This window comes from Micropterus salmoides, unplaced genomic scaffold (genome assembly GCF_014851395.1).
Source record: "Micropterus salmoides isolate LMB-PRFRI ecotype aquatic unplaced genomic scaffold, ASM1485139v1 Ms_hic_scaffold_2, whole genome shotgun sequence".
Taxonomy (NCBI): domain Eukaryota; kingdom Metazoa; phylum Chordata; class Actinopteri; order Centrarchiformes; family Centrarchidae; genus Micropterus; species Micropterus salmoides.
In genome coordinates, this window is record NW_024041150.1 from 52,421,164 (window position 1) to 52,436,303 (window position 15,140).

General features: G+C 41.1%; 2 protein-coding genes across 2 annotated transcripts in view; both read left to right on the plus strand.

The window, feature by feature from the left end:
* The window catches only part of LOC119912613 (butyrophilin-like protein 2), a 566,400-nt gene that overhangs the window by 321,788 nt on the left and 229,472 nt on the right, over positions 1-15,140 (plus strand). The gene's annotated exons all lie outside the window — the stretch shown is intronic.
* The window catches only part of LOC119912603 (zinc finger protein 208-like), a 117,313-nt gene that overhangs the window by 63,215 nt on the left and 38,958 nt on the right, over positions 1-15,140 (plus strand). Inside the window, exon 4 of the mRNA XM_038731875.1 lies at positions 8,763-9,281. Coding sequence (XP_038587803.1) covers positions 8,763-9,281 — 519 coding nt within the window. The remainder of the gene's footprint in view (positions 1-8,762; positions 9,282-15,140) is intronic.

Here is a 15,140-nt window from a genome sequence, read left to right on the forward strand (position 1 = left end):
ATGTATGAAATATGTTATTCCTTATTAATTCTTTTAAAAAATACGATTGTGAGTGTTTAAGTTTTAATGGTGTCAAACTATGCCTGTATAACTTTAAAAAAAAAAATACGGTGGGACTGAAGTTGAAACATATTGGTGGATTTTCTAATCCAGTAATGTAAAAAATATAAAGAGAGATAAATGGTAACAATAATTACATGTAATAATAGTTAAAAAGTGGAAATTGTAACATTAATGAAAGGGTTAATTTGGTAAAACAGTACAAGAAAAAGGCCACTAGATGGCAGTAGAGGATAAGAAATCCACCAAGGGGGAGGAGTGATCAGCGAACACTATAGGTGGAGTTAAGGTGTAACGCCCACCTGGAAGGAGGAGATAAGGAGGAGTTAAGATGTAACGCCCACCTGAAGGGAGGGACAAGGTGGAGCTTAAGGTGAATATAAGGCGATGTTCGCTGACCACCAACTCGGTTCCATCCTGAGACCTGCAGGGATGTTGCTCGGGTTTATCGGTCCTTTATTGGAATAAACTCTTTTGCACCGACTCTTGACCGTCTCCAGTGAAGTTTTTGACTACGCCGTCTTTTGACTAAAGAAGAAATCTAATAGAGTAATTTTATTGAGTTTATTACGTTGGTTAGGGTAGGGACCAGGTCTTTTACTGGCCCGGCCGGTCCTTATTTCCGACCCGACAGCTTCACATCGGCTCCTGTGAAAGGGCACTAAACTAGAGTTGTTAAAAGTTGAAAGAGGAAGTTTTCTTTTTACGTCAATTTGAATCTTGGCGAATAGTGAAAATATTAGACACTTTCAATGGCTGTAATATTAAAACCAAACATCAGATTACTCTGATATTGACAGAGGGTCTCCCTGAGGTGGTCTGCTGTCACTGTGAAGTGAAATGAGTTAGTGGAAACAGAAGGTTTTCTTTTTACATGAGTTTGAATCTTGGTAGAATGTAGTAAGCTTTCTGTCAGACTAATATTTTCTTTAGATTCTTGTGGTGTCTTAAGCATTTATTTTTTCAATCGTTTCTGCCACATCAATTGCATTCTGTTCAGCAGAAGCTCACTTTTATTTTGAAATGTGCTGCGACACGATGTTACCGTAATGCCTAGTGTGGTGTATAACATATGTGCATTTGACGCATAACGTAGCTCTGTAGCAGCTGGATAGAGGATTAGTGACCTTTTAAGGGGAGAGCAGAGGTCAGTGGTTACGTGGAGGCTCAGACCCTTATCTGGTGTCCAACAAGATGTTTACACACCCCGTGTTATGTTACCTCAGAATAGTACTGAACCCTTATCTGGTGTCCAACAAGATGTCTACAATTATCCTATAGAACTTTGCCCTTATATTGATTGGTGCCTTAGATTGCAGACTCAAACCCTTATATGGTATTTAGCAGATACCTAAACAGGTCCTATATAAGCTGTGTTTGATGAACAGAGTGGTTATCGGGCTGGGTCACTCTCCAAGCTGCTGCAGAGCTTGTAATTGATGCTGAACTCCTTGATGTAATAAACTTTTATGATCAAGAACAGTGTCAAGCGGATTTCTTCTCAACACATCATCGCAGCATTATCGTTCGGACACCACACTAGAAAAAACACTCATCGCAAAACAGCGCGAGGGCTGGCTTGACTGTCGTTTTTGAAGTGGAGGCTGGCTTGACTTCAGTGGCCACATGGTGGCGCTATAATTAAGGCTTAAAAATGTAAACTTTGAAAGGCCACGCCCCTTACACCGTAAGTCCGATTGACTTGAAATTTCTCACATTTTTGACATCTCCTCCTAGACCGTAGCTTCGATTGCCACCAAATTTTCAGTGAATCATAATTGGATCAAGCCTATTAAAAGTTGTATAAAGCATGTCGATATCACAATTACTTTTCAAGATATGGACCAATGAACTTCGAAAGGGGCGAGGCTCTGGACATGAATCCACAAACCACAAATCAGCAACCGTATGGCCGATCATCACAAAACTCACAGGATATGTTCAGATAGGTGCCCCGGATATACCTGGACAATTTGATGTACATACGTCACTAGGGGGCGCTACTAGCGCAAGACAGGTGCTTAGCATTACACAAATTACACTATTAATCCCATATTCATTCTCCAATCATCACAAATCTCTCAGGATATGTCCTCATGAGTAACTGAAACATGCCTTGATAGTTTCATTCAAATTGAACACCTGGGGGTGCTATAAATGCAAACAAACTGCAGGGGATAAAACGCAAATCAGGCTACAAAATGCATTTTGTTTGTCCAATCAACACAAAACTTGCAGGATATGTCTAGATAAGGACCTCACACATACACTGCAAGTCTCATTCAAATTGACCACTAGGAGGCGCTATAAATGCACAAAAGGAAGCTATTGATCATAAAATGTTTGTCCCATCCAGTGGTGCTACCGGGGGGGACCACGGCCACCCTAATAAAATTGGTGGCTACCCCAGTGAACCCCCCCGGTGAGGAGTACATGCGTAAAATGCTTTATACTGTACATATGGGCCAGATGGTGTGTCTCCATCCTGCCTAAAAATCTGTGCAGACCAGCTGGCCCCCATTTTCACACAGATCTTTCAACAGTTCACTGGAGCTGTGTTCCATCTCTGGATAAAATGACTACAGGCCTGTCGACATGACATCTGTAGTCATGAAGTCCTTTGAAAGAATGGTGTTGGCCCACCTGAAAGACATTACAGGCCCCTTGCTGGACCCCCTGCAGTTTGCCTACAGGGCTAACAGGTCAGTGGATGATGCTGTCAACTTGGGACTGCATTACATCCTGCAACACCTCGACTCTCCAGGGACACATGCAGGGATTCTGTTCGTGGACTTCAGCTCAGTGTTCAACACCATCATCTCAGAAATCCTCAGCACCAAACAAATTTTCTCTGGATCATCATTGGCCTTAGGGTATATAAAGTTGTATAAAGCTTGTTGATAGCTCCTTTCGTTTTAAAGATATTGACCAATAAACATGTAAAGTGTGTGGCTCAGGACATAAATAGACAAGAATCCGCAAGCGTTGGTCCAATCATCACAAAACTCACAGGATATGTCCACATGAGTGCCAGAAATATGCCCTGACAGTTTCATTCAAATCGACCACTAGGTGGCGCTTTAAATGCATCGTAACTGGATGTGGAATGATACAAATCAAGCTATAGATCAGAAAATGTTTGTCCAGTTGTTACAAAACTAGTTTACTTGATGACATACGTTCATTTACAATTAATACTGTCACAACATATTCTGTTTTAAGAAAAAGTTATGAAAAATAAGTAATAATATCCCAATTTCTTTTAGTGTATTACTGGTCTCTTCTACTTAACTTGTACCATTAGTTGAATTCACAATTTTATTTTTCAAATTATATTAGAATATTATACAAGTAACAGGGCTGACACATCGGTAACAGGGTTGACAGCAGTCACCTTACTGGATATACTGCTTGTTTAAGTTACAGTCATGGGTGTAATGGAGTAATAATGGGACATTCTTAAACTTTTAATTCAAAATAACTAATTAGTATTACGATAGAGTATTTTGGAGACAGATTTGTTGAGAGCTTTTAGCATAAAAGATGGTACAACTTTATGATGATGCTACAGATTTAACTGTATATCAATTGTTTAATTCAAACATATTAAAATTATATTGCAAATAAATGTGAAAAATGAAATAGTTTGGCCTGTGGGTACATAAAAATATACTTGGTTAAAGATTTTTCACCTCAAATCCAAGCGGCGTCTTCGGTTCTAATGACTGGTGGGAAGTTCCATGTATTTTACCTCTATGGGATCATCATCAAAGTCATTGATACCAATTAGTGGTTGGTGATCCTGGCTATTGTAACCAAGTGTAAACAACAGTCTTTGGAATTTTTACAAGAGGCCAAATGTGACCAATTGTTCCATCTTCTAGGAACATATAAAAAGACAGCATTATAAATGGGGGATAAGTGGTGTCATATATCCTCCTCTGTTGAGAGATGGTTTCCCTATTCTGGTGTAAATAGCCTCCTTCACTCCTCTTTTAAACCATCTGTCTTCCCCATCCAAATACAGTAATGGAATCACAATGTTGTTGCATTTTCCTCCTTGTCTTTACCTCTCGTATGAAAGATGAGGATAGCAAGAACAACAACGTGGCTTTTTTTGGAGTGTGGCATACACATTGAAGAGGACCGGAACCTCCACATTGGAGTATACAGGAAACCCACACACACAGACCAGTACTTACGTAAAACTATCACAACCTACTAGAGCACAAGCAAGGAGTTGTCAAAACTCTGCACCACCAAGTTGATAATGTACAAACAAGTGCCCTCAGAGAAGGAGTACAAAAAACTGAAGGATGAAGTTAATTGTGGATAATCTAACTGGACCCAATATGAAAACAACCACAAGATCCAGGAAGAACTCTAATACTGTGGTTGGTGAAGAAACGAGGAAAGAACTGCTTCATCGTCATTCCATACATGTCAGGAGTGTCAGAGAACCTCAAGAGGATTTTCAACAAACACCACATCCCTGTGTTTTTCCAACCCAGCCACAAACTAAGATAGAAACTGGTCCACCTGAAAGACCCCACCCCAAACACAAGAACAGCAACATAGTGGATGCTCTCCAGTGCAGTGAGGAATGCACAGATTTGTATATCGGGGAAAGCAAACAACCATTAATCAAACGTATGGCTCAACACAGGAAGGGTAACTTCTCAGTTTAAGACTCTACCTAAATCTGGGGAATAAGGGACACTCTTTTGAAGACAACAACATACATATTTTGGATAGAGAGGACTGATAGTTTGAAAGAAGAGTGAAGCAGGCTATCTACTTCAAAGTAGAGAAACCATCTCTCAAGAAAGGAGGATATCTACCAAAGTTATCCCGTACATATAATGCTGTCCTTCATCTCTTTCCCAGGAGAGTGAAAATTCCAAAGACTGTTTTTTACAATTGGCCTCAGTTGACTCCATGGACCTTACCATTTCAGTGGCAACAGGGGTGACGAAAAATGTTATTGCCAGTCACTACTAGCCTTGTGGTAAATGTCATGACAGGACATGGTGATCAATCATGAGAGAAATAACTTTTTAACATATGTTTATGTGGTAACAGGGTTGACACACTGAGCTTGTCCCACTACCAAAAAAAATCCATTATAGGAGGTGACAATTACTTGACTTTTACCATAAACTTCATAAAAAGGCAAGTGATGTCACTTCCTGGGAATTATGCAACTTTACTTAGGGACACGCCATTTTCAACATTTCCGCAAGATGCTTTGCACTAAAAAGTGATTAAAATTATAAAATATTTTATTTGTTTTATGGTTTATTAAGATTTAAAGAGCTTTTTTTCCCTGAGAGACTTAAAATGGCACGTTTTCGTATAATGACCCCGTTCATTCTGTTGTTAGAGATCAGAGCCTGAAAACCCGCTCCAGGGTTTGGTTGACGTGGTTTGATTTCCGAAGTGTCTCCGTGATTCATGTTTTGAGAGTGATTTTTCTTTCAGTTTCTTCTCTTCAAGATGGCGTTTCTCTTTTCTTTGTTCTGTGAGTTTCCCGCGGCGCATGCACGCTGCAGCATGTGTTGTGTCGGGAGCGTGCAGAACAAACAATGATGGTGAAAAATTAATCGGTCACTAGATTTCCTCGTGTGTTGGTGAGGTTATCACAGTGACAAATAGTCTGCCTGCATTATCGTGCTTGTTTCAGCTCTAAATAGTATTTGTGGAGACTCTTTGTAGACATCAGCAGTCTTTCCTCTAGGAGTCCAATGAAGGTTAAAGTCAAGGGCAACTGGACTTGGTTGAAGATACTGGAAGTCGTTTCGAAACGAGGGGTTTGGGGCTCCTCCCCCAAGAAAATTTTATGTTTTCCAATGAAAAATATGTAATTTAACATCATATAGGGCCATTATTTTCAGCTAGAGCAGTTAATAAATAACCAACAGCCAAAGATCAGTCTGCTGGAGGAACTACAACCTTTAGATCTGGAGAAAGTAATTTGGTTGGTTCTGTTGCTCCACAGTGATTTTACAGTGAAGGCACAGCATGTTTTGGACGTCACCCCTAAGCCTTAACGGCAGGAAAACCCTGTTAATATGACCTCATTATATATACGACTGTTCATGTTTGCCTTTTGTGTCTTCATTTTACAGCTTCCGGCATTTATCTGTAGACATTAATATAAAAAATAGGCAGCATGAGAAACCTCCTCCCTTCTGAGGTGCATTTTATTTGCACATTAAAATCCAAAAAGAATTCTCCTCGTTAGCTTAAAAGGACTAATTTGCATCACTAATTAGCTTTACTAACCTCCGTCCTTTCTTTTCCAAAACCACTTTTTCAGACTAAAAACTGAAAAATAATTGAATCAGCAGGACGGAGCTGCAGGCTACATCAGTTTAGTCTAAGTTTGTACCTGATGTGCTCAACATTTGAAAAGTAAGCAGTAATAAAATACAGCTATCAGTTACTTTCTATAAATTGAGCTAATGTTAAGTGACATAGCGGCTCCGTAGCTGCTGTAGAAGCTGCTCAGCTGCAGTCTGAAGATGTTAGCTAACTTAGCACTAACAGGCTTCACTTTTCCAGCAGGTAGGAAACAACAGACTTTTCTTGGTCTTGAGAAGCTGACACTCTGTAACAGACACCGCACATTTATTGCCAGAATATTTTCCTCCGCTCGCGTTCATCACTTTCTGCCGCTCGGACAAGAAAACGCTCGCTACGCACCTCCTGATTCAGAGTTACGCTGCTCTTATAACACCATCTGTCACGTATGTTCTGCATAGAACGAGGAGAGGAAGCGAGCCGAGCAGTGCCGTGCTGTGCTCGCACAGTGTGCGAGTGAAAACATTTGTAGCTCATAGTTTAATGATCGTGGGAAATTTTAGGAGCGGCGGACCGCAAATAAATTTGCAAAAATAGCTGCCGTTTTAGCCGCTAGAAAAAGTTACTGCAAAGCATGGGATACTTCCTGTCGGCTCGGAGGCATTGCGAGGCTACCCAGCCGACCAATCACAGTGCTTACGGTCCGCGTCAACGTAGTTATATTTTTGAGGAGGTGCACGTCAGGTGACAGCGTAGCCTCTGTGTAGCCCCGTAGCCTACACCGGCGATTCGACACAGAAGTTACACTTTAGTGAATTGGTGGTGTCCATGATCACAGTGTTTTCAGAATATTTAATGTATGTTATACCTGGGTTAGTGCTCCTGCAGTCATCACTGTGTATACAGAACCAGTGAGGATACGAAAGCCTTGCTTCTTGGAAGAACTGAAGTGGGTTTATGTCCATTTATGAAGTAGTCCATGAAAAACACAATTATGTCCGCTGATGATCATGTATCATCATATGTGGATGTTTATTATCAAAATAAAATTAAATGTGAAAGGAATGGATAATGATGTCTCTCACACATTTAATTTCACTGTCGCATGTTATCTCTTTATCATTTAAATATTTAAAACAGCACTGGTATTTGTGCTTGTGCTATTGAGCCATAACGATTCCATATCGCACCTTTCGATAGATAGATAGATAGATATAGATAAACTTTTGTCATTTCACCTTGTATTTCCATACACAGAGAAACGAAAATTTTTTTCTCATCAGCTACTTTTGTAGTGCATTTAAAAGGACAATAAGAAATAAATAACCCAGCCGGAGACGTGAAGGCAACACAGAGGAATTCGCGTTAGTTGAATATTTTCAACTCAAGCGAGAAAGCTGCATGATGCTGATTCGCGATAGCCTATCAGTGTTGAGATTGTCCGTGACTGAGGCTTCAGAGCATTGTGTGGAGAGGGCCAGGCAGAGCGGTCGATTGAAAATCTGTAGAGCAGGTAGAAGCTCGGGTGCCTTTCATGCAGTCGTGAGCATAAAGAAGCTGTCACAGTAACTTTTCGTGAACTGACCAATCACAGCCTGGAGGGGGCAAAACATTAAAGTTTGATGCGCTAGTATGGTGATATCATTTTCCTCGATAACAATATAACAAATGTTTAATTAAGTGTTTGATTTAATTCATTTGAATCACAAACAAATCGGTGAATTTTTCTATTAAGATATTTATTTTGTTGAGAAAAAGGGACTGAAAGATTCCCTCCATCCATTGTCAACCGCTTATCCTGCGTACAGGGTTGTGGGGGGGTTGGAGCCAATCCCAGCTGACATCGGGCGCAAGGCAGGGTACACCCTGGACAGGTCACCAGTAGACTGAAAGATTACTTAATTTAAATTTATTTAATCAGAATTGTTTTGAATGTTTGTTTTACCTCAGATTTTTTAAGTGATCCACTGGCATCAAGTTACATTTATCATGAGAATTGTTGATATTGAATGATATGAAATGTTTTATTGTGATAACATCTCCGGCCATATTGCCAGCTCTAAGTACCAGCACCTATATTTAATGCTCAAAATCAAATGAAAACAGTATACAGCTATCTTATCGCCTTGTTCTTGTGAACCCATTATCCTGTTACGCTTTTGCCCCCTTGTCGTAAACATCAAACACATTTCAGGCACAGAAAAATGTCTTGCTTTAAGCCCTGTACTCATAATGTGGTACAGTAGGTTAGCATGTGATTTCAAAGATGTGCTCTAACGTCATTTATGGTTATAGATAGCTCGCTGCACCATGACATCCCACTTACTGTTTTTCTCTCTGTTGATATAGAGAAGGAGAAGAAGAGATGGAATCAAACATCATCGCTGTCAGCACTGTGACAAATCCTTCACAACATCTGGATATTTGAAGATTCATCAGAGACTTCACACTGGAGAGAAACCGCACAGCTGTGACCAGTGTGGGAAAACTTTCACTGCATCAGGTAACCTAAAAATCCACCAACGTGTTCACACTGGAGAGAAACCGTACAGCTGTGACCAGTGTGGGAAAACTTTCACTGCATCAAGTGACCTGAAAAAACACAAACGTGTTCACACTGGAGAAAAACCTCACCGGTGTGAACAGTGCGAAAAAACTTTCACTCAATCAGGTGCCCTAAAAATCCACCAACGTGTTCACACTGGAGAGAAACCGTACTGGTGTGAAAAGTGTGGGAAAACTTTCACTCAATCAGGTGCCCTAAAAATCCACCAACGTGTTCACACGGGAGAGAAACCGTACAGCTGTGAAAAGTGTGGGAAAGCTTTCACTTTATCAGGTGCCCTAAAAATCCACCAACGTGTTCACACTGGAGAGAAACCATACTGGTGTGAACAGTGTGGAAAAACCTTTTCTCAATCAGGTGACCTAAAAAAGCACAACACAACACAGCACAACAACAGAAGTACCCGTAGAAGACACAAATGCATTCACAAAGCATCAGTGTGACAGTTTTCACAGAGCCGAGCTAGCGGTTTCCTCCTGCCCTGAATACAATACTAATACTGAGGAAGTTTGATTTTGAAAGAGCTGGAAAGCGTCAGTCCAGAGGGTTTATAAATTCAATTCAGTTTTATTATTATCACAGCATATGCTATGCTAAAAGTGTGTGTGAATGTATATATTTCTATTGCATAGCCAAAATTACTAGATAGGCAGGGTGCAACGACTGTGGGATTTTTCTGTGTGGTGTAACGTTAGGCCCAGGTATCTACAGCATTTCACTCTCATACTCCCCTAAAAATAAATCCTTGCGAACCGGAAAACTGATTTACAAGTCAGTTACAACCGAACGTAATCTTCTGTTTTGTTGGACCGAGCACTGACCGCTTGAACAGCCCCGTTACTCAAACAGAAGAGCAAGATGCGTTGTCAACAGGTGAATCGGTAAGACCGAAGATCAGAGGTGTGGACTTAAGTCACGTGACTTGGACTCAAGTCAGACTCAAGTCACCTAAAACAATTTATGAAATTATAGAACGTGTTGTGTGAAACTGCGCCTCTGCCTTCTTTCTCTACATTTTTTAAAAAACTATTGAAATGGTTTTTAAATTTGGTGAAGAGCTCATTATGTGTTGCGCATTTCATCCGTTTCTTTAACGCTATCACTCACTGCTTCCCCGGTGCCACCACGGCTGACATTTAAAAAAACTCCAGGACTTATGCCGTCGCTCGCGTCCTCCATCACAAGAGTGATAGTCCATGTCGGAACAAATGACACAGCTCTTCACCAGTCTGAGCTGACAAAATCAGATTTTAACCGTCTTCTTAACTTTTTAAAGCAGTGTGGAAAGTCTGTTTTTATCTCTGGTCCATTCCCACAGTTGGTCGCGGTGCTGGCCGCTTCAGTAGAATCCTTGGCCTCCACGACTGGCTCCAGTCCGCCTGCAGGGCTCACCGTGTGTGTTATGTGGATAATTTTAATATTTTCTGGCAAAGAATGTCTCTTTTTAAGACAGACGGACTTCACCCAAACAAACGGGGCTCAGAAATGTTAGCTGCTCACATACAGCATGTGGTGCGGTCCACACATGACTTACGTGAATGACTAATCATTCATGCAGCACACCTGGACACACCACCGCTCACTGAACAGATCTCTGCCTCACTGCCACAAACAACTGTCTCCACCTGCTGGCATGTAAAGCCGTCTGCTCCCAGCGCTGTTCCAAAGACTTCTATTCCTGTCATCATCACGCATAGACCAGTAAACCAAAATGTGCACATCCAACACAGAAATATTAGTAATCTCTTAAGGATTAGGACAACTGCACCAACTCCAGCACCCAGAACAAACTCATTTAAAATGGCTCTCTTCAATGTGAGATCACTTTCAAGTAAGACTTTTATCTTAAATGATTTTATCTTGTCTGCAAATCTAGATTTTATGTTTTTAACTGAATCCTGGTTGCAAATGAATGACTATATCCAGCTAGCTGAACTGTGTCCGCCTCAATATGATTGTTTTAGTCAACCGAGGGTCAGTGGTCGTGGTGGTGGGCTAGTGAGCGTGTATAGGGAAAATTTAAAATGTCATCAAGTACGCTGTGATGAATTTAACTCTTTTGAAGTTCTCACTCTTAAAGTTGGAGGGCTGCAACCTGTCATATGTTATAATTTATCGCCCCCCCCAAAACTGCCTGGAGGATTTTTATCAGAACTTCCTGAATTTTTATCTACTCTGGTTTTAAATTATGACAGAATTGTTCTTTGTGGCGATTTTAATATTCATGTTGATGACCCAACAATGTTAATGCAACTGACTTTTTAAATATGGCCACTTCTTTTAACTTCAAACAACATGTCAAAGGGCAAACACATAACCGTGGTCATACACTGGACTTGGTTTTTACCCTGGGTGTCAGCATTTCCTCTGTGTTAGTGGACATATATCTGACCACAGATGTATTGTTTTTAGCTGCGATTCGCCTGTTACTCATGCCGCCTCACCAAGCTCTGTGTGTTCTCGCATCTTTAATGAACAGAGTGTTTCAAAGTTTTGCGCATTCTTTCAGAGCCAAAGCCAACACCTGTCTGATTCCAACACCAACAATCTGGTCAATCACTTCAATCAAATCTGCTTGTTGTCACTAAATATTACTGCTCCTCTAAGGTTAGGCCTACGTCTAAAGCTAGTAAGCAACCCTGGATAAATGACAGCATTCGCAGCCTAAAAAGGGAATGCAGGAAAGCAGAGCGCAGGTGGAAAAAATCCAGTCTCCAAGTCCATTAACTCAGTCTGAAGGATTTATTAATTAACTACAATAACATGGTTAAGGATGCGAGAACACACTATTTTTCTGAACTCATTACTACACATAAACACAATCCCAGGTTTCTGTTTAAGACTGTGGATCAGCTGGTAAACCAACCCCTCCTTGGCCTCAGCTGGAAGTAATCATGACTGTGAATTGTTTTTATCTTATTTTACCAATAAGGTGGTGTCAATCAGAGCCTCTATTACCCCTGCGGCCTCTTACTCAGAGGTTCCTCACCAGCAACAAGAGAGTTTTAACCAGTTTTATCCCATCGACTTGTCTGAGCTTTTAAAAACAGTATCACAAATGAGAGTGTCCTCCAGCCCACTTGATATAATACCTACAAAGTTTTTACTGAAAGTAACAGATTCTTGTTTTCAACAGCTCCCTATCTACTGGTTGTGTCCCTGATTATTTTAAAACGGCTTGCGTGAACCCACTTTTAAAGAAACCTGGTTTAGAACGTTCCCTCCCACATAATTTTAGACCAATTTCAAAACTGCCTTTATTGCAAAGATTCTAGAAAGAATTGTGTCCAAACAGCTGCTTACTGTGCTGGAAAATAACAAATTATTTGAAAAGTTTCAGTCTGGTTTTAGGAAGTACCACAGCACTGAGACTGCCCTGCTTAAAGTCACCAATGACCTTTTAATGTCTGCTGATGAAGGCATGTGCTCAGTCCTTGTACTCCTGGACCTTAGAGCTGCTTTTGACACCATTGATCACAACATCATGTTAGACAGACGGAGGCACTGGGTGGGGATCTCTGGTACTGCCCTAGAATGGTTTTCATCCTACCTGTCAAATAGGAAGTTTTGTGTGTCTGTAAACAACTATGTCTCCTCATTCTGTCCAGTTAAATATGGTGTGCCTCAGGGGTCGGTCTTAGGACCCACTTTGTTTTCCTTGTATCTGCTTCCCCTTGGACATATTATCCATAAACATGGCATTTCTTTTCATATTTATGCTGATGACACACAAATATACTTGCCCGTCAGATCCACAGACCCTGGAATGCTGAGTTCACTTAACAACTGCCTTTGTGAAGTTAAAAAATGGATGTCAAATAATTTCCTCCAGCTGAACTCAGACAAAACAGAAATCCTGGTCATCGGGTCCCAGCAGATGGCAAATCAAATACTGCCATCTGCTGGTTCCCTAGTAAATCACATTAAGACTGTGGCAAAGAACCTTGGTGTTTGGTTTGATAGTAATTTAAATTTCGAGCAGCACACCACAAAGCTTGTTCAATCATGTTTTTATCAACTTAGAAATATAGCTAAAATTCGATCAATGTTAACTTTTAAGGACACCGAGACCATTTTACATGCCGTCATCTCATCACGCCTGGATTATTGCAACAGCCTTTTCACCTGTTTAACCCAAAAATCTATTGATCGACTCCAGACTGTCCAGAACTCAGCTGCCAGGCTTTTAACCAGAACAAAGAAATATGACCACATTACTCCTATTTTAGCTTCATTACACTGGCTCCCAGTATGTTTTAGAATTGACTTTAAAATTCTATTGATCACATTTAAAGCTCTTCATGGCCTCTCGCCTTGTTATATTTCTGACGTTTTAGTCCCATACGCACCAGCACGTACCTTGAGATCCTCGGGCAGAGGTCTGTTGTCTGTTCCAGAGTCTCGACTGAAAACTAAAGGGGACAGAGCGTTTGCTGTCAGGGCCCCGAGGCTCTGGCCGAGGAAATCAGCCCGAGGAAATCAGGTCGGAGTCAGTGAACCCTTTTAAGTCCCTTCTTAAAACATACTTTATAGGAGAGCTTTTCCCGATTTTATTTGACTCTATTTTATCCCTTTTATTTATTGTATTTTACAAATTTTATATTTATCTTAAATGTGTATTTTAGTCTTTTCAATGTTTTCATGCTTTTATCTTGGGTATTATTGTCTTTACACTTGTAAAAGCACTTTGTAACTTCTTTTTGAAAAGTGCTCTCCCTCTGGTGTATGAGCTCTGCCCTTCAGCTGAATCACTCTGTTATTCTTACTTTTAATAAATATCACAAAGTCACCCGTTAGTTGTAACGTCTTTATTTTTAATTTCTTCAGAAGGAAATTTACCATTTCCACCACAAATCAGTAGGTGTAACCTCAGACGGCCAATCACATGTACCACGACATGTTGTTCACCATCATCCCGTCAGGTCTATGAGGGCTGGATTGAAAATAAATCTATAAAGTTTTATAAATTACTCTCAAAATTGGTACCACAACCTGGGGCTGCATTAAGGCTGCAGTATCAATGAGCATCGCTGCTGTCAATTTTGGAGACGTTTGTCTATGATGATCTTGGTAAAGAAAGATTTTTGGTTTAGAAACACAAACAGAACAAAAGGACGTACAGTCACAGACGTCACTACATAGATCTGAAGATCATTTTCTTTCTAACCTGCTCTGACTCCAGGACATGAACCTTCCCGTCTCCATGGTGATGACCCCGCCCACCCAAGCTGAGGAGGGATTGGATGATGGTTGCCATGTTGTCATCACCATTGTGTTTTCAAAGGAGCATGATGAAAGTGAAACGTCCTGTTTTGATCCTGCAGTCACAAGTGTTCTGAGGATCCTGTAGATCCAGCTCTGGGACAAACACAGATCCCCCCCGTGGAGCATGGTGGTAAAGGATGGGCGCCGACTGAAGCAGGCAAGACTGAGGCAGGTACCTGAAAATCCTGCCCATCGTAGCCCTACACCTCGCACTGTAAAAACTCCAGCGATGCATGGGATAAAGAAAACTGGCATAATTGGGACTGGTGTGGTTAGTAATATAATAGCTGTCAAAACAAAGATGGTAAAGATATTTGCTATAAAGTTTGATCTAGTGTAGAGTGAGTATTTAAAAATGAAGCTGAGTTGGGAAGTGACATGTAGAAAAATAGAGGCGACACAGAGTAGAGTCAGCTCCTTCTGTATCTCCGCTGAATGTAATGATGTGGCGGAGCTGTACGATCCGCAGCTTTGGCCCGCTGGGTCTTTTGTCCGACGCTATTATGAGCCTCGTCGCCTTAGAGGAAAAGACAGAAGTCTGTCTGGTTCAGGGGATGTCCCATGAAAACGATGCTGGGATGCCTGCTGCAGTTGTGGGCGAGGATGGGATGAAGGTCAGCTGCTCCGTTGGGAGAGATGAGACATATTAAATGCGTGTTGTCTCATACAACACCCGCGGGTTGCGAGTAGGACATGCTGCTACTGATAGATCAAAACGTCTGGTTGTGGACACAATACTAGACGAGTGTGACATTCTGTGCCTGCAAGAAACCTGGATGGCGAAACAAGATCTGGATAAGTTGAACACTATACACACGAATTTCCATGGGCTGGAGAGTCCACTACCGACCTCAGCACAAGGCTGGTTCGAGGTTCTTCTTCTTCAGAAGGAAGATACATCAGCGTTAGCTCGTCTGCTGCTTTTCAGTAACTAACATAACTTATT